This window comes from Diabrotica undecimpunctata, chromosome 6 (genome assembly GCF_040954645.1).
Source record: "Diabrotica undecimpunctata isolate CICGRU chromosome 6, icDiaUnde3, whole genome shotgun sequence".
Classification (NCBI taxonomy): domain Eukaryota; kingdom Metazoa; phylum Arthropoda; class Insecta; order Coleoptera; family Chrysomelidae; genus Diabrotica; species Diabrotica undecimpunctata.
The window spans coordinates 16,540,263-16,560,547 of NC_092808.1; the positions used below are offsets into that span (position 1 = coordinate 16,540,263).

A 20,285-nucleotide genomic window follows, 5' to 3' on the forward strand; every position below is an offset into this window, starting at 1 on the left:
TTTGCTCAAAAGGACCATAACTGGTGACAAAGCATGGTATATGATTCTGACGTCGAAATCAAGGCCCAATCATCTCAACGGAATCTGTTAAGAGTCAAGACCTAAAAATCACACCAATTCCGTCAAAAGTGAAGGGTTTGTTGACTATTTTGTTTGAGTACAATGGCGTCGTATATTATCGAGTTCTTTCCAGAGGATCTTACAGTCAATAAGGAATATTATCTTAAAGTCACGCGCTGTTTGCGTAAAGTAATACGAAAAAACGCCCAGAATTGGAGATTAAGTCATGAATATTTGTCATTGTTTGCTCGTGATTTTTTTGTCCTAAACCAGGACAATCATTAAGTCACCATATTTACCGGACTTGATCCACTGCGACTTTTTCCTGTTCCCAAAACCGAAGAAATCTATGACAGAAAGGGAATTTGTAGTGATTGAGGAGATAAAGACCACATCGCTAGAAGAGGTCAATGTCATGCCAAAAAGTGTATATCAGAAGTGTTTTGAGGATTGGAAAGAGCGCTTGCATAAGTTTATTATATCTGGGGAGGATTACTTAAAAAAAAAAAACAACATAGATATTGATGAATAAATAAATTTTTTACAGAAAACTAAAGTCACCTTTTGAAAAGTTTGAATGGAACTAGAATTTGATAAATAAATCTATTTGTTAAATGAAAAATCTAATTGTTTTATTACTACTCCAAAAATTTCTCTTCTTGACCCCGAATACTTAAAATACACGTGTTCACTGAAAAACTGTAAAGAATAGAGGAGAAAAAATTTTGGGTATAAGGTTAAGATGTGTTACTTGAAAAAACATATACTTCAGGTACATCTTTCAATAAACAAATGTATAGTAAATCAATTACAGATAGATTACAAAATAATATAAACAAAATAGTACTCACATAATATGTTAGTCATTCTAGACCTAAAATTTTCAGTCATACCAACACTACAGTGTATGTTGTTAGTACTAATTTGTGACATACATACGGTTTTAATGAGCAAATAGATTGAGGTTAATGTATGGAATGTTCAAGCTAGGAAACAGTTTGTAGACGTTTCTGAAAAATGATTTTCGAAGGTTCAAGTGATATTTACATTGTTGTCAAATCTTCAGCTCTGTTTTATCGAATAATTGTCCAGCTTACTCCGATTCTCTATTGGAAAGAATATTTTCTGAGTTCTCCCAGATACTGTTCTATATATTTAACCAAGTAGGCATTTACCCTTGTCTGATTAAAGAAGTTTTATTCAATAATTTTTAAATTAAGTTTCTTAACCGAAATTCGAGAAACGACACGGAAATTGCCACTCACTGACCGAGCAATGTACATACTATTGCCCATGTGAATGAGCGAGACAAGATAATAAAGAATAGTAGGAAATAGTAAAGGAGAAACGAAATAGAAACAAAAATGAGAAAGATATGGGGAAACTCTGTAATATCTCTGAACATACTACATGGTAAAATCTTAAAAGATAAGTTATAAAGTAGCCATTAACTTCAGGAACAAAACATACAGCCCATTTGCGATAAGAAAAGCATTATTGTAAGGCTGCTCTTCACCTCCCACTTCGTTCACAATATTTTGAAGAAACTCTGAAACTTGGAAAAAAAGTGCGAGTGAATGGAAAAATCTTCTTAACCATGATTTCGAGGAGTGGTTTTTGGCAGATTGCTCTGCACGACGATCCAATTATAATACAATGAACTGGTTTTAGATAATATTTAAAACTCCACTTTATATGAGTTCCACTTTTTTGTTTTTGTTTTTAACTACCAAGTATTTTCAAAGCTATTTAAATCACTGCCACTTTTTTTTAGAATAATCTATATGATTATGAATATGTGTATGATGTTATACTCGACCTGTTCACACGTTGACTGTACAAACGCTATAGCAGCTTTTAATACATAAACAATATAATGCGCTCACTCTTTAAAAAAAAAACTGAAGATCTGGCAGCCATGTAAAAGTCATTAGAAAATCGTTAAAATACTGATACCATTTCCTAAATAATCTGAACCTTCTATACATTATCCCCACACCGTGTAAATATTTCTTACTGTTCAAGATACGAAAATATCGATAGTCAATGCTTATATACTTTAAAATAAAAAGTATCTCTTTGTGACAGAGCCATGTTTAGAGTGCCAAAACAGAATTTTTTAAACATATATGGCGTTATTCCCATATATTTATTTTAATTCTTTGTTCCTCCTTCTGATAGAGGTTGGCAATCGTTACCTGATATTCATCTCAAAGTTACATGGCAGCATCAGAAAATTTCGAAGTGAATTATTATTGAATATATTTTCCAATGAAAGTTGACGCTTGATGGATAGCGTATGATAGTTGGTTTATGACGTTTGGCAAGGCAAATTGACAGATGCCATCTGTCACAGCTGCTCACTTGGCAGTACATCAAAGGATGCCGCTTTTTCGCACGGACTTTAAAATTTTCCCAGACTGAACCGCCCCAAACTATGCAAAATATCATATTGAATATACAGTAAGGTCTTTGCTTTGTGATAACCACGAATCGCATATATCAATTGAAGCTGTCGATTACTCCAGGGCGAATGGCATAGTTTATTTATCGTTTCCTCCACATACCTCGCACAAGTTACAACCACTTGATGTGGGGGTATTTGGTCCCTTTAAAAGCAAGTTAAAAGTTGCCTCTAACGATATGCATACTGGCCACCCAGGTAAAGCCTTAACCATTTATGAGATACCAAGTCTTGCTAAACTAGCATATTTTGAAGCATTCACGGGAAAGAACATTACTAGTGGATTTATGAAACCAGGCATTCACCCTGCAACAAACTTGTTTTTTGTGATGAGGATTTTGCTCCTTGCGACATTTATGCTTCCGATGTAATCTCAACAGACCCAAACGTTTTGGAAAATCCTTCTGTTTCCACAGAGTTCCCAGTTGCTCAACCCGGGCCTAGCACAGCAACGCAATCACTTCCAGAAGATAATCCATCGTCATTTGGCGCTGTTCAACGGCTAGAACTTCGACCGTCAACACCCGCTTCTTTAATTATAAGTCCTGAGAGTGTAAGACATTGCCCAAAAATAAACAAAATCGCAAAACAACGAAAAGGAAAGGAACGTGGTAAATCACGTATTTACACTGACACTCCCGAGAAGGAACGACTTTTAGAACTACACAATACCAAACAAAGACAGATGCAGATTAAAGAACAAAGACGACGTGCCAAAGAATTAAAAACTGCTAGGAATATTGTAGCTGTTGCTGATTCAAGTAACATCCCAAAGAAAATTGCTAAAATAAAAAAAAATTGAAAGTGATAGTTCTACAAGTTGTTCTGAAGAATTCGAGGCGATGGATTTATCATCGGATTTTTCAGAGTTATCAAATGATGATAGCCCTGCTGATTTGCTCCAACCATTCCCAGAAAATATAAATGAAGGTGACTTTTTAGTAATAAAATTTGAAAAAAAGAAATCAGTTGTGCACTATGTGGGAAAAGTCTTGGCCAAACATGACAGGTTGGAGTATCATATATCTTATCTAAGGAAGAAACCGGGATCGTCGACTTTTAGTTTTCCTGATGTGAAAGATGAAGCTTCAGTCAATTTTTCAGACGTTTGTCTAAAATTACCGATGCCTAATGTTACTGCAGGGACAAATCGAACAGCTTCACTCTGCAGATTTCCCATAACTCTCGCTTCGTACAACATTCAGTAAAATAGTATGTTACTACTTTATTAACATTTGTTTATATTTGATTTGCTAATAAATTGCATTGAAATATTATTTTTTTTATTCATTTATAACAGTGTATTAATGTACCCCTAGCTGTACAAAACTGCCTCATGAGTTGAATCATTGTACCCTGTATGTGGGGCACTTTGATGCATTGACTACGTTTAAGAATTACACAAATATCTTTTCTTTTTTTTTGTTAACATTTTTCTATTTTAGAGATGTTTTATTAAAAATAGGTTAGTTATTACTGCATTCTACGAAAAATTACATTTTATACTCATTAAATTCCGGAAAAATTAAAAGTAGAAAAAAACTGTATCGATGGGCCCCCACTGTCCCTATTGGAAAAAAATGCCTAACCGAACTTACATCGCAAAGGATGAAAAAACTGCAAGTGGACATAAGGCACGTAAAGATCGAGTACATACTTTGTAGCAATACATCAGGAGATAGGACGTTGAAACCCCTCTTAATAAATAAATCTCTTAGATCACGTGCTTTAAAAGACAAAGATTTACTTTACAAGTAAAACAAGAAAAAGCAGTTGATGTTAGAAAATTTATAGAAAAACATGATTTAAACTGGAAGAGTATTAAAGAATTAAGCTATTTTAAACACGTTTTATAACGAGACAACTTAGGAAAACATCCACCTGCAGACGAAGTTCATACATAATTAGTTTACTTTCAACAACAATACTAGTAAAATAAACAGGTGCCCCTGTTTTCCTGTTTATTGACACGATATAAATAAATATAGTCACAAAAACGAATAGAAATATGAACCAGTTTGTTTTAAGATTTTGTATGAATTTCTTTCAGATATTCGAAGTTAATTTACCATGCAGCCTATTTCTTTTAGTTTTTTGAAACTTTTTTATTTTTGTTTTGGTTTTATGTAATTTTAGAAAGCTATGGGACGTATTCCTATTTTTTCAAGGCAAGTAATGTCTTTTGTATGCATTTTTTCATATGCGCTTTTCTGTGGAACGTATCCATCGCATAAAACGAGACCTTACTGTATTGTCATATATTTTCCAATAATAAATTGTTTCAGATTATACAAACATTCGCTCGCCGATACTTTCGCACTTATAATTTTAGAATTATTTTTTTTTAAATAAATTTTAAATAAAGCAATTGAACACAGGAATTTTGTACTTAAAATAAATATTTTTTATTTCTGTCCACTTTGCATATTCAACAATTTTTTTTGTGTATAACGCATTTTTATTAGCACCACTACGTTACATGATAAAACATGTGTTTTATCGCGAATTATCAAATTATTACAAATATTAGTCAGAGAAAATAGCTTAGAGAAGTGATATGCTGGCCAAAAGTTGATCAGAAATGAACAACTTTGCTCAATCCTTAGTACCTCACTTAGTAACCCTGATGTTACAACCCACATCCCAACACTGACTTTTCCAACACTTTTTCGGCATATGACATGTCGTTAATTTATCACCAACAGGTCTAAGTGTCAAAAAGTTGAAAAAGTGGCGCGGGGCATCACTTGTGACCTCAATGGGCGTGGCTGATTACATCGGTAGCTGTGATTTGTGTGGGTGACAGGGGATCCCCACAACCCACCTTACATACTGTAGTCCATAGCAAAACGAAGAAGTTCCAGAAAGGCTCACAAACTAAGTGCCATCTTTGTTGAATCATTTTTCTATAAAAAATATCAATATCACAACAAATAAAACAACGTTTACTTTGTAAAGTAGCGGTAATCTATATAACAAAAACAATAAATGAGACCTCTTATATTGGGCTAGTCTGTTATTTAAAATTGAAAGTACGCACATAATTACCTAAAATAAAAAGTACACGCTAAGATAAAAATTAAATTTAGTTGGGCCCTATAAACAAAATTTGTACATTTGAGAATAACATGAATAATATATGTTGAAAACAGAAAATATTACCTAAAATTTACCATTATTGCCGATACATTCAAATTAGTAAATATGAAGAATTATATTTTCTCCTATATATTATTTCAGAGACTCCTCCAAAGCTCTCTGGATGTGTAAGTTTCCAGTTTCATTTTCCCCCGCCAAACTTTTAATACAGAATACGAATCATTGATCACTTTTTCTGTATCTGTGGAGGTTTTGATTCCATCAACTGTAATCGACAGACGGACCGCACAAAAGTAGGAGCGTACAAGTAAAAAATTATTTTCTTTAGTTGTTGCTCCCATCAACTAGTTACTGCAGATGTATTTACTGGTAAAGATATTTTATCGTAATAAATGTGATCTGAAACAAAAGTTATCTCTTTTCGTCTTTGGGTAGTCATACCATCAAAGATGAGCACTGTGTTCGGTTGCGTACAATCAACGTGTGCGTGAACAATCAAAAGACAGTTACCAAGACATAATTGGAGTAAGCATTTAAACCATTGGATTGGAACTCTAATGCTAAAGGTATTAACATCAATGGTCCGAAATTAGATCATCTCCGATAACATTTTTCCCATAATAGAAGATAGCAGAAACCAGAAAATCGGTTTTTTGATAAACTATGGAAAAACAAAAATTATGAGAAATTTCCATAATAGAAATCAAGAAATCGCCCATAGAAGTTGTGGAAAGATATGCTTATTTGAGCCACAAAACAATATTAACGCAGATATCCAGACAGACAGAGACAGCCAGATATCTAAGCCACTCAGAAGAGTTTTATTCGGAAAAATGATTCTGAGAGACGTGTTTAAAACTAATGTTCCAATCTATTTAAAAAGGAAAGCTTTCAGTCCTCACATACGAAGCAGAAATCTTAACTCTCCCAATAACACCAAAGCAAAAATTTAGGACACAACGTAAAACGGAGAAATCAATGGTTAAGAGCATAGGCGCAAAATTTCGGGCCAATGCTTTTTAAATGCATTCTTTTTTTTTCGAATCCTGAGAAAACTAATAAATATTTTTGAAAAATTTAAACGCAGAATGAAAACTTCTATAATGTTTATTTTAATAAGTTACAGAGGTGAAAAAAAAAGAGAAATTTTAGTGTAATTTTTAATTTCAAATATCTCATTCAAAAAAACTTTTTGTTTATTCTAAGGGACTTTCAGCCCTCGGTAATAATGTAATCTTTCATTTTGCGTTTAAATTTTTCAAAAATATTTGTTAGTTTTCTCAGGATTCGAAAAAAAAAATGAATGCATTTAAAAAGCATCGGCCCGAAATTTTGCGCCTACGCTCTTAAAATAAACTTGAGAAATAGTCTAAGAAACGAGTAAGTTCGTAAGCGAACTGGAGTGAAAGACATTATCGAAGATATTAGACAAAAATGAAGATGGGCGGGACATGTAAGAAATTCAATGTGTCCTATAACAGCGTTGGATAATTTCAACAGTTAAAAAAATTAAAATATCTTATTGTAATGTTTTATAATTTACTTGTATGTTTCCAGAAATTTGTTTTCACCTTTTTCCACTCTAAAGTTGATATATCTATTATTTTTAATTTCATAATTTACAGAAAATATTAAGTTTTTGTCATCGTTCAACCATAGAAAGGAAAAATATCAGTCCTAAACCAATATTTTCAAAATTAAATTCTTGACACTGTTTATATACAAATATACATTCCAGAGATGAATTCCCTTTAAAGATAAAAACTACTATGATTGTAAAATGAATATTTTTCAATAGTTTTCAATCATTTTGTGAATGCAAACGTGCATATCTGATTTCAACATATATAAATCACATTAAAATTAATTTAATCACCATATTTTACTACCAGACAATCGGTAGAATAAGGAAACAAAACAACAAAAACCTATACCAATATAATATAAAAAATTTTTGTAAAAAGTAGCCAATTCAAAATGAAGTCAGTACATACAAGCAATTCAGTGCTGATTTGGCTATAGGATCATTTTTCGCTTAATACTTTCGAGAAACTGTAAAGGAGTTTCTTGAAAGTATAGATAAAAATTAATAGCAAACATAGCATCAATATAATAAATTTTTGGCATACGATTTACGATCAGCCTCAAAAAATTATCAGACAATCGCTCATCAAATCAAAAGTCTTACGAGGATTATGTCTTGGGTTTGATCATAAGAGTTGAAACAGTTTATACTAACATTTAAATAAAAAATTTAAGGAAAAATACCTTCATAAAAGGTATATAAATTAAAAACCCAAAAGGGCTATGTCATGAAGACAAAACGTTTTCGGAAACCCGTTAAACGGGTTTTTACCCTGATATTTAGTGGCTCAAAACATGTACACCTAGACACTGAGGATGGAACATGGTTTCCGAAAACGTTTTGTCTTCATGACATAGCCCGTATGGGTTTTATATACCTTTTATAAAGGATTTTTACTTAAATTTTTTGTGATACATGGTATACAGCCAGCTACAGGAACTTAGTTTCCTTGTGGATTTTAACATTTAAATATTATATTGTCACGCATTTATGTGAATTTGACGGATTGTAATAAAATATAACTTAAGAATGATTGTTGCAGTTGTTGTGGTAACGCATGATACTCACTTAGGAATAGTCTTCACTTTGGTGAGCTTTGGACCCAATGAATCGGCCCGACCCGATACGATCAGTGTGAAGTTAGCTACACGACGTGGAACTTGACATTTTACGGAAAACGTGATGTTTTGACACAATACGTAACGTTTTGCCATAAAACGTAATTTTTGACGTAGACGTAGACATTTTATTTGATGTCGAATTTCAGCGTTCACAAGATATCTGACGTTAAACGTCAAAAAAACGTTATGTCAAAATATTCCTGCATTGAAATTCCAAAAATTGATTTATGATTGTGGGCCACAATACCACAAGTTTGAGATGCCACATGCCACATGAAAATAGCTTCAGAACAATATTTCATAAAATGATTAAAATATATTGTAGAAATATACAAAGTAAAAGTGACAGTTTATTTCGAATTTTCAAATAACTAAAATAACTCATAAAATTAGCAAAATTTACTTTTCTAATGCATTAATGAGAGTAAGGAAGACAACAAGAAGCATGGGAAGACCTCAAAAAAGATGGGTAAATGATATAAGAGCAGTGGCAGGCAAACAGTGGATTAGATTGGCGCAAGATAGAGAAAGATGGAAGCAATTGGGAGAGACCTACATTCAGGAGTGGATGGAAAATGGTTGACAAAGAGAATGAGAGTAAATATTATTGAACTGTATTTTCGTTCTGACAGTGTTTATTTAAGAGTTTAAACGATAATCTAATTATCTCATTTCCATACAAGAAATATTTAACTCTTAATTTTACTTAAAATCATTGTTATTCATTGAAATTCTTTATATGACAAATAAGTATATGGTTAAGATGCCACATGTCTATTTTTGGACTTATATACATCTCTGAAGTGAGTTTCCACAAGTTTTCAATGATTTTGTTTTTGAAATATTTAGGTATGTACATTGTCTTTTTATAATATTGTGAATCATGTACATGTGTTACACGAATACAAACATATCTGGTCATGTACATTCTTGCACGATGAACTCCCAATTTAATTTCTGGTATGTTGGAACAATATGCCATTTTTTAACATGAAGAGTGATGTCTTGTATCATCTTAGCTCTACTGAGCATCTTACCTCTTACTTTAACTGAACACATGATCTATTTTTTGAGTGTGTATTTTTTCTTTCAGTTAAAGAATTTATATACTGAATTAAAGATAATATTATAGAAGCTGTTATAAAACCTAAACTATTATAAAACCGTGAGCCAAGCCACTGTTTCTTCTAATCCAACATCTGAACCTTTAAAAAAAGATTGAGTAACTTAAATAAGAAAATATTATACTCAAGTAAGAGAAACAAAGTTTGAAGAATAAAAACAATCTATACAAAGAAAAGCGAATAAACAATTAAAATACTAAAAACAATAAAGTAAAATTGAAGAAAAAAGTAGACGGAAGTACAGTATTGTGAGAATCAATGTGAAAGTAGACAATTTCTGTATTATTTCAACTTGGCATCACTTTTGACAGGTGTTTCTTAAGTTATCGCATAACATATCAGTTTGAATTAAGTTAATAGTCGTTTCAGTCGTTTTATCGGTTATTGTGGCTAAGTTACACATGTTTTGTGTGTTTTAGGATATATAGCATGTCTTTTCTAGTTTTTTTCAAGTGTGTGCTATCGCCGACACTGCGCCAATGAAAAACTATGGAAAGGGACATTGCTAGGAAGTGTTCCGTACGCTTAGAAGCTGTATATAAGATAATTAAACAAAAAATGAACACTGGATCAGTAGAAAGGTAGCCACTTCAGGATACTTTGACCTCTGGCGTCACGCGGCCATGTCGCGGAAACGGCTCGTCTGATCGTGGCGTATTAGGTGTCATGTGACAGGGTTTAACGGATAGAATAGGCTGACAAAGAAAAATTAAAGATGGCGGCATGCCAAAGGGAAATTACACACGTATCTTTGCTACTTTCGGGCCAATCGTGACTTGCGAGGTATCATATAACAAGATTTAGCGAATTTAATACAATGACAAAGAAAAATAAAACATAGCGGTATGCCATAAAGACCTTAGGCTTATATCACCTAAAGGTATTAACGCACAGATAGGTACAAGGTTCTCATAGTCTTAGAACATTTTCTAACTAAGATTATGATGAAACGAGAATGATTTTCAGATAAGACACCTTTTTTTAGTATAAGAATATCAATAAAAGTGTATGAGGGAGATGTGAAGGAAATTCGACTTGTGCGCACTTGGTATAAACAATAAAAAATCCACTCAAAAAGACGTTTTGGGGCGGTTTTTCATATTAAGGAACAGAAAAATTTATACTCATATATGGAACACTTTATAAATAAAATTGAAAGTTGTAATTGTTTGTATTGAAAATAAACAACAATAATACAGAAATTTTTGAGTTGGCATCTACTACATTGTTTAAAATTACTTCCGTAGGTATGGTATATTTCCCCGACTTACCGTATTTAACTTACTTTTCACTTAATAATTTATTACAGTTAGAGTAACAAAATATTTCTTGTTTCAATTGAAATATAAAATATTGTATTAAAAAATATTGGATGATTCAGATACCTTACGCTTGGTTTGTTGTTTTCAGAGTTTCTTATATTCCATAACATAACATAAATAGGCGTACAGAACAATCACGTCATCACATGGCGACAAAATGATGCAAAAAGTATGAAAATTTTAATAGACATGAAACAAGAGAAGTAGCTTTTGCGTAGCTCCAACAACAGCAATTGAGCTTATAGAATCTTTCATTGTTTCGACTGTTAATACATACTCTTATATGAAAAAATAATGTTAATAACTCTATCGACTCTTATAATCAAACCCTTATTTAGCTGGCTATCAGACCAAATGATACATGAAATAATTATTGACTAGATGGTTCGTCAACACAGAAAATCATAATTAACCGGACTCGCCACAAACCCAAAAGAATGTATTCTAATTTCGATGATTTGTCAACGCAAGTCTAACAGTCTAGTAATACTAAACGAAGGATCTACAGCTGTGTTTCAGCTGGGCTTCAACGGGGCTTGGTGTATTATGTCCAATTCTCTTTCGCCTCTATCCCTTCGTATTACCACCTGAAAAAAGAAATTTATTTCATACAACTATGTTTACATTTAGTGCAGCAATAGAACTTGGAACGAAAAATTCATGTTTTCAATAAAACCGTCAAAATTCTTGTTTTAAATATTAATAAACGCAGGTAAATAACAACTGGTTCAGTGGTAAAACACCTTTCTCATATGAATCACATTACTATATTTACTGCTATTTATAGATCATTTGTAGGCTATTTAGGAGGTGAAATACAGAAAAATGGCTATTGTCGTGTTATCTTGAATTTAAAGTACCTAGAGGTAAATAGTTGCAGAGATAGTCGGCAATTTACCTCCCAATAAAACCGACCATCATGTAAAAAAATTTTGAATCTGTATAAATGTTTAGACACTAAAGGTAAAAGGTTCAATTAACCTTAAAAAATTAAAGTTCCGTTTTGCATTCTATTTTTGTTGATTTATAACTTAGCCAGCAAATGGAATTTACAGCCATTATGGGAAATCAAATTTACCAGAATGTTGATGAATTGTTTACACACGTCAGTCCATTTTCTAAATAGTTAATAAAAGAAAAGACTTTGATACTAATATTGGAGAAGAGGTTCCGGGCTCTATAATTTCCAACCCATCGTCAGGCTCTTTATAAGGTTATTTAACCATTAAAAAACAAATATTACAGTTCGACTGGTCCAACGAAGACTGTATTAACTCAAATTTTCCTCTTTTTGAGTTACGAGCGCAAAACAATAAAACATAATGATCTCTTCTCTAGGAAAGAATCGTATCTCAGTAAAATATAGTTAGGCAACCAATCTCACGTGTATGCGTTTTATAGTATCTCCGATTTATGAAAGCTTTTTATAGTATCTCCGATTTATGAAAAACAACCGTAGAAAATCATCATATCTTGAGTTACAATAGTCTTCGTTGTTATCCGAGGCGATATCTTTAGATATAGTAACATGAGTTGCTACGGTATTCGGCGCTAGTTTAAGATTATGTTCAAAAGTTTAGTGTTGTTATAACTGCCATAATCTGTTCCAGAAGTGTGTTAATCTTGGAATTAGCTGAGAAGGCCTATAAAAACACTGAAACGGATATTTCTTATAGCTCGTTTGAAGGTAAATTCATAATCGACTTTATTTAAAATAAAAACAACAAAGAAAAAATCTACTTATTTATTAAGGTAAAATATTGCTGTAAGTATTGTAGAAGAAAGCAAATACAAAAAGACGAATGAGATGAATGACGTTTGAATTCCGCATTAAAAAATATTATGTACCTCTCTTGTGTTAATTTCAGTAAACTTACAAGAGAATGAAGCCAATGCGAATGAAAATGAAATAATTGAGAAGGAAAGCGATGAGGAACCATTTCATGCAGACTCGGATATTGACCCAGATTACATTCCGACAGAAGAGGAAAACATCCCTGGAGTAATAACTAAACCTAATAAGAGTATAACTGAGGCAACAACAAATAGAAAGATAAGAAACAGGGACAATATAGAGAGAGTAAATAGGAAAATAATTAGAAATGTTATTGAGTAGGTGTATACAAATTCTAATAAAACTAGTCTAAATCTGGGTCTAAAATTAAAGGAAGACAGATAGGTTGGAAGTTAAAAGATTATACGATATTGGTATAGAATTCTATGATAATGTACGATTTGATTGCTCGTCATGTGAGACAGCTTGCCAAAAAACCAGTAACTATTAGTGCAGAACAATGGTCTCGAAGAAAATACTCTCGAGAATATTACTACTACATTCGTAATGAAGAACAACGTTGTTAAACTGTTTGTTCGGGCTGCCAGGCCATTGTCTTCTGAGATTAGTTCTAGACGTTTCGCCAACACTAGGCGTTGGCATCTTCTGGAGATGTTACTGCTTCGCTTGTAAGCTGAAACTGACGCCGCGTTGTACTGCGGAGGCCATATTTATACTTTCTACTCGCTTCCCCTCCACTGGTTTCCGCGTGAGGGGGCGTGTCGTCGTTTGTAGTAGCTTTTCTTTCTTCGTGTTTTGCGGGAAGGGTTTTTGTGGATTTTAATATTAGTATCCATGTTTTGTTGATTTGTAGTCCTTCTTCTATCCGATTAAAATTATTTGGGTGCTTATATATCTCCAACGCTTCCCGATACAACCGTGGGTAGTTTTAGCTACTCATTTGTCTAACGTAAATTATTCTTATTACAAAAGCAAATACTCTACATGTAACTTTACAGAGTATGATGTTGGAAATAATCAGGGTTACTGCTTTATCTGGCATGAGCAGGTGGCTAAAAGAGGTCCAAATGAAATTGTCAGTTGCCTCTGGAAATTTTTAGATCTCAAGATTTAAAAACTGACTCATATGCTTATTAGCCTGTGGTCTTTGCGCGGAATTTCATCCATGCAGTTTTGGGTATAGCCGGAAAAGTAAAGCGGGGCCTAACTTTTACATATACATCATCTGGTTTTGGGGCTTTTTGACGTTTGTAGTAATATATTACTATATATTTAGTTTCCTTGATAATTAATTCTGTAATTCTTCTGGGACTATTCAGGTCCCTAAACTCGCTTTCCTCCCTACATCTTCTCCGTAAGAGTACCGCAACCAATAACACAAGGAACAGGAGAAAATAGGTTTTTTGAGGTTTTCCAATCTCATTGCACAATGATACTAGGTACTACTAGGTACTTGAAGCATGTAATAAAATCACTTCAACTCAGTTACTTAAAAATAGCAGTAAATGTTAAAATATAAAAAATGTAAGAAAAGGAGTAGTTGCCACGTAAACTTTGTTAAATTAAATTTATTGAACATTTAGATTATACTAATTTTTAGGGTTTTATTCATACTAATCAGTAGTTTCATGACCTTCCGACATGTAGTTCTATTAATACACTAAATATTTCGGTAACACTAGATTTTTATGATACATCATTTATGAAATTATTTTTTACGATGATATATTTTGTGATAGCGATCCTGATAGTGTCATGAAAGTATAACATTTTTGAAATTATATGCATCATAAATGTTTCAATGTGTAATTATATGAGAATCTTGCTATATATCAAAACCGTTTAACAACATGATACATTTATTTATATACAGCAATTAAATATATATATAATTCTTGAAAACAAATCCTACACCTGGACATATTAAAAGTATCGTATAGCTTGAAAAACTTCCATGACTACTACCACTAAAACCTTCATAAGTTAAGGCAGCACAGCCATTACCATTACCTTAAGCCCCATGAAATGATCGAACTTTCTCAAACAAAGAACCGTAAAATCCAAGCAATAGTGATGTATGATTTTTTGTAGACATATTCTCATGTTAGTCATTGTGTTGCCTGCATTTTGAATTGAATACACTTTAAATAAATTAAAATTTTGAAAAAAAAATTGTGAATTTTCCAGCATTTTTCAATATTTTAAGGAAATGAAAATTACTCAGTATTTCAGTTGTTAATATTTCGTCGAGTTACCCAGGTTTAAGAAAATAATGAATATTCTACATTTTCTAGAACCGGAAATATTGCAAATTTTTCAGCGCGCTCTAACTATTAATATAGTATGTTTGTGGTGAGAGTGTTTTTTAGGACGGAAGAACCTTTTATTTCATCCAGCAGGAAGTTCCTCGAAGCGGCGTCCCTATTTCAAATAGCTAGAGGACTTTCTTGTGTTTTGTTAGCCAATTTGTCCAGAAGATTCATGTAAGTACTCCTTTATTTCATTTTTTTGGTAGATGTCCCAATCCAACCCCCTTGCCATTCACTTATCCACGACCTCGTTCTCCAAATAAATCCTGAGCGCTCTTCGCATAAGTTTCGTTTATTTTGCTTGCCCTATCTCCACCCCCAATAATTTCTGTCCCCAATTTTCAACCCCCCATAGTAATATCCTATGTGATAGGCAAAATAATTCCTTACAAGATACAGTTTAATATTTTTGTAGTCGGTGCTTTTGACCGTGCGCGTATACATAAGTATCAAAGATATTTGTGTTGCAGTTTCAGTTTTAGATATTTAGGTATTGTAATAGTATTTTTTTATTTGCAGGTTATGTGTTCTTACGAGAAAAAAAATAAAGCGTATTTTAGCCAAATAAGCTGAAATTGAGAGCGACGATGGGATAGGTGGATCTCCTGAAAACGAAGATGACTTTTGGAGAACAATGATCACGATTCTAATTTAGAGCAATCAGAAGGAGAAAAGCTACCAGATTTAAACGAAACTCAGCAAGATCTAAATACTCGTCTGTGTTTTGTGGGCAGGAATAATCAGTCCCATGAACTGAAAAGAAGAATCGGTCTTGGGTGGGCAGCACATAAAAAGACTGAGAGAAACTTTTAAAAGTGAGCTGCCCACATGCCTGTAGAGAAAGGTGTTTGATCAATGCATCTTCGCAGTGTTGACATATGGAACATAAACAATTTCCTTAACAAAAGCCTCAGCTACCAAACTAAGAGTCACACAGAGAAGAATGGAGCGATCCATGTTAGGAATAACTCTACGAGAAAAAATAAAAAACCAAGAGGTCAGGAGAAGAACCAAGGTGACTGACGTCCTCGAAAGGATAACCAGACTAAAATGGAGATGGGCAAGACACATAGCTAGAATGAAGAATCAGCGAGGTTATTGGAATGAGACCAAGGCAAGAAAAGAGAAGCGTCGGTTCTACACGATGTTCTGACTATTTAAGAAGACAAAATAAAAACTGAATGAGAGTGGCGCAAGAAAGATGAGGTAAAGTTTTTATGTAAAAAATCAAAAATCGATTTTTTGAAAATTTATAAAGTAAGTCCCTTTAAATACCAAACCGATCTGTTTGAAATTTTACACACTTATATAGACATATAGCCTTATTATAAAGGTGTTATAATGTTGCTTACCGTCATTATTGTACAAATTATTAAAATTTATTAAATTGTGGTAAAATATACCACCCATATGTATGATCAAAATATACACCACAATGACAACAACCGAGAAGAAAAAAATGTATATGTACATGAAATATGTATATCAACTAAGGCATTCCCTCAAGCATTGTTTTTACTCAAGCAAGACAGAGTATTATGAGCGAGGAGTGAGAGGAAATACCTGTTGTTGTGTAGAAATTGGCGGTCCCCCCGCCCTATCGTACATAAGATAAGGCTGAGGTCGCAGCGCAGACGCAGACCGCCCGTCTGCATTCTGTCTCTGCAAACCACTATTGGGATAAGGTCCAGCTGGTGAATGTCTAAAATACATGTCAGCTCGTATTATATTTTGGTGAAGCGGTTCTTAACAATTTTATAAGTTGGTACAGTAACTATATACATACATTTTTATTCTAATTCATAATTATTAAGGTTTTAGTAGGTAAACAAAACCACATTCGGTTTGAATTAATCACAAATTGAGGGTCAATTGTCTTATCGTTATCTAGTAATAAATTTAATAAAAATATATAAAAATAACTATAAAACTGTATAAAAAACTATAAAATATAAGCTTTTTAAAGGAATATAAGTCGTGAAAGTTAGGTTAGGTTAAGTAACACAAAAAATTATTTTGGCACGTTTATTTCACGCTTAATGTGGTTTTACATTCTTTTAGTTATTTTTAAATATTTTGTTCTTCCAGTAATTAATTTAGTACTGTAGCGTTTTAAATTTGGTGGAATATTTTCGTTTTTCTGTTTGCAAATGAATTTTAAAACGATCAATATGCATTTTAAGTTGAGATTCTAAATATCAAGTTTTGGTATTCAGCTGTTTTTGTCTTCCGTCGTTAAAACGCAATAAACTGGAATATTTAAAAGTTGTTTCGAGTCCCCTAATATAATATTGCAAGTCAGGTATACGGTTTTTCTAAGACGTATTAACTGAGAATATTTTTTTTGTCTTTGTTTACATTAATATTCCCCTATTCTCTGTATGTATTGTGAGGTAAAAAAATTTCCAGTTAACCAATTTAAAAGTAAATAATCAAGAAGTTTTTTTGTTGGTTCGTTGCTAAGAACGAGGTTAAAAAAGGGTAGATTGTTTGTTTTAAGCTTGTAGGCAAAAACTAGCTGTGAGACGTAAAGGGAAATTTATTTTGCGTTGAAATTTGTAAAATGTAAGGCATTGAGGAGTCGACATTTAAGCCCCAAGCAGAGCAGACGTGCTACAATGGAGTAAAGCAAGAGATGCCAGAGTAGAAAGATTTTTTTTTTGTGTTATGTCTTAAGACCGGTTAAGGTGATAATACTCTCTGCAATATGGCAGTTTGGAACATAGTAATCACCATAAGATTTATGAACCGGCACTGAAGAAATTTGGAAAATTATTATATAGGATGTCCCCGTTGTCAGCTTGCTTCCTCCACAGAAAATAATTCTACATCTATTGATTGTTCGTCCCTGAGTATGGAAATGGTTTGCTTTGTCCCTGTTGGAGAATATGTCCAGATAGAGTCCTATAGATGTTAACAAGTTTTTTTTGAAAGTTAAGTGCTAAACAGTGAAATCAAGGTAACATTTAACATATTAATTTTAAAGTAAAGACAGACATTATTTTTGATAATTATCAATAATTGCTTTCGTTAAAATTTAAAAGGATTTTGTAATAATTAATAAATTGTAAATTTTATGGTTTAACTTAGCTGTCATTTTAATTGTTTTCTTTTAATTTAATGCTAACATATGACAGCTAGCTTCATTTGTTTGGATATTTATTTGTTTTGTTTGTTTGTTTAAAAAAAAAAGGTTAATTTCTGTGCGATAACATTTGTAAGTTTTTGTAGTATCTCCAACCTCTTTGTAAATGGAGTTTGTAAATGGACACATGTAAGTTTTTTTTATACTGTATTTGGCAACTATTTATATAGTATATTTTTTGTGCTATTTATATATTTGATAACTGTTTGTTAGAGACACAAATAAATGTTTAATTTATTGCTTCAACCATTTTGTTTGTTTCTATTTTAGAAAATCTCCTAATCTTTTTGTATGTTTACTTTTTAGGAAGGAAGAAACTTTCTTTCCTCCAGCAGGAAGTTTTCTCGAAGCGGCGTCCCTTTTAAATAGCTAGAGGTATTTCTTCTTGTCTTTTTTTTGTCCATTTGTCCAGGAGATTTATGCAAGTAACCCCTTTGTTTTCATATGTTGGTAGCTACCCCAATCTCAACCCCTTGTCGTTCACTTATTCACGACCCCAGCTCTCCAACACCCCCCTGAGTGCCGTTCGCATCAGTAACGATTGTTTTGCTTGCCCTATCTTCGCCCCCATAGTTTCTGTCCCCTATTTCTACCCTATATTCTTACCCTATGGTAGGCATAAATAATTTCGTTACAGTACATATAAGAACTTTTGGTACCTTATTTGCAACGATAGAAACAAAATGAAACTAAATTTGGTGCGTTTCTTGTTTAGTACATTCTTTTACATTTGCGTAGGTAGTTTCGTTTAAAATAGATGTACATCATTATAAATTCTACTTTTGCGGAGGTTTTGTCTTTCACAGCGGTAGCAAAGTGTCATGGTAAATAAAACTCTTAGTTTTAAGGTCTTGTTTAACCTACTCATGGGCAAAATTATAAACAAAGTAACATCTCTCAATCTCGGATACAGAATGGGCAACAAAAGAATTGGTATGGTGTGTTACGCAGATGATGCAGCAATTATTACCGAATCAGAAGATGATCTTCAGAGACAGCTCTTTCAGTTCTTTCAAATAAGCCGCCAACTAAATATGACCATTTCTACCAACAAAACTAAAAGTATGACAATAGCAAAAGATCCGCTCAGATGTAAGTTAGTGGTTGAGAACAACCTCATAGAACAGGTGAAGCAATTCAGATATCTGGGCATATATATATCAAGCACACGACCCAGTAAAGGAACTAAGGAGTCAGATCAACAAAGCATCGGCATTGTCGGGATGTCTGCGGGAGATAGTCTGGTCAAATCCGTATATGCGCACAGATAGTAAAATTAGAATCTATAAGACTTGCATACGACCGATCATGACATATGGCATAGAAGTGCGCGAAGATACTAACAAAACAGATGCTAAGGGTTGCCGAAATGAAAACCCTAAGGAAAATAGTGGGCAAAACAAGAAGAGACAGGGTGAGAGGATGTGGCACAACCATGTAAGACGAATGGATGAGAAATCAGACAGGTTATATTATAACAATTTTCAATTGAAGGTGACTCAACTACAAATTTAACTCAGAGCTAACGGCAACAATGTTAAATGTAGAAGTGAATTTTTACCAGGGTCATTTTCATTGTATATGCTTTGCGAATGTGGATAAGTGAAAAGTAAGATGCTTCCATAAAATTTGCCCGCGTAACAATATACCTTCTACATACCGGTGCGAGTCACGAGCGAATAGTTGAACAAGTTCGTTGAATACTTTGAAACATCGGTAAACTTATCAACACTTCGCTGGTCTATATATTTACGTCTTTGAAAAGAGTGGGAATGGGAGAAATAGTTTCTTCATCATCAAGCATCCATATCTGCATAGGCATGATGTGTTTTGTTTATTGTTAATGTGACTTTGTTTTATATTTATTAGACTTTATTAAATTTATTAACTTTAAAATAGTTTTTGAGGTAAGTAAACAACAGGAAGAAAACCGAGAAGGTTTTATCGTCAGAAGATAAGAGAAGCCAAAGACAAACAAAAAACAGAACAATGTCAATAAATTAGAGGAGTATCAGAGTCGATATGATAACGTCAATGTCCATCAAAAGGTGAAGGAAATAGCTGGAAAATCCCGAAAACGCAACAGCGGAAAAATAACAGATGATGAAGGCAATCTTGCCATAACCAAAGAAGATAAAAGGAAAGTATGGGAAGAATACTTGGAGAAACTTTTCCACGACCTTAGAACAATACAAGAACCCACCATTGAAGAAAATTCAGGTCCTGAAATCCTACTAGAAGAAATAACGGCAGCCGTCAGA

The 20,285-nt window shown here is 33.0% G+C and overlaps 1 protein-coding gene across 5 annotated transcripts in view; it reads right to left on the reverse strand.

Annotated features, from left to right (window-relative positions):
• Positions 1–839: 839 nt before the first annotated feature.
• The window catches only part of LOC140443192 (uncharacterized), an 86,423-nt gene continuing 66,977 nt past the window's right edge, over positions 840–20,285 (reverse strand). For 4 of the 5 annotated variants that reach the window (XM_072534301.1, XM_072534302.1, XM_072534303.1 and 1 more), the window contains 2 exons: positions 16,443–16,581; positions 840–11,362 (listed from right to left, as the gene is read on the reverse strand). In XM_072534301.1, the coding sequence (XP_072390402.1) occupies positions 11,291–11,362; positions 16,443–16,581 (211 nt within the window). In that variant the 3' untranslated portion in view covers positions 840–11,290. The remainder of the gene's footprint in view (positions 11,363–16,442; positions 16,582–20,285) is intronic. The other variant, XM_072534304.1, reaches the window with a different exon arrangement.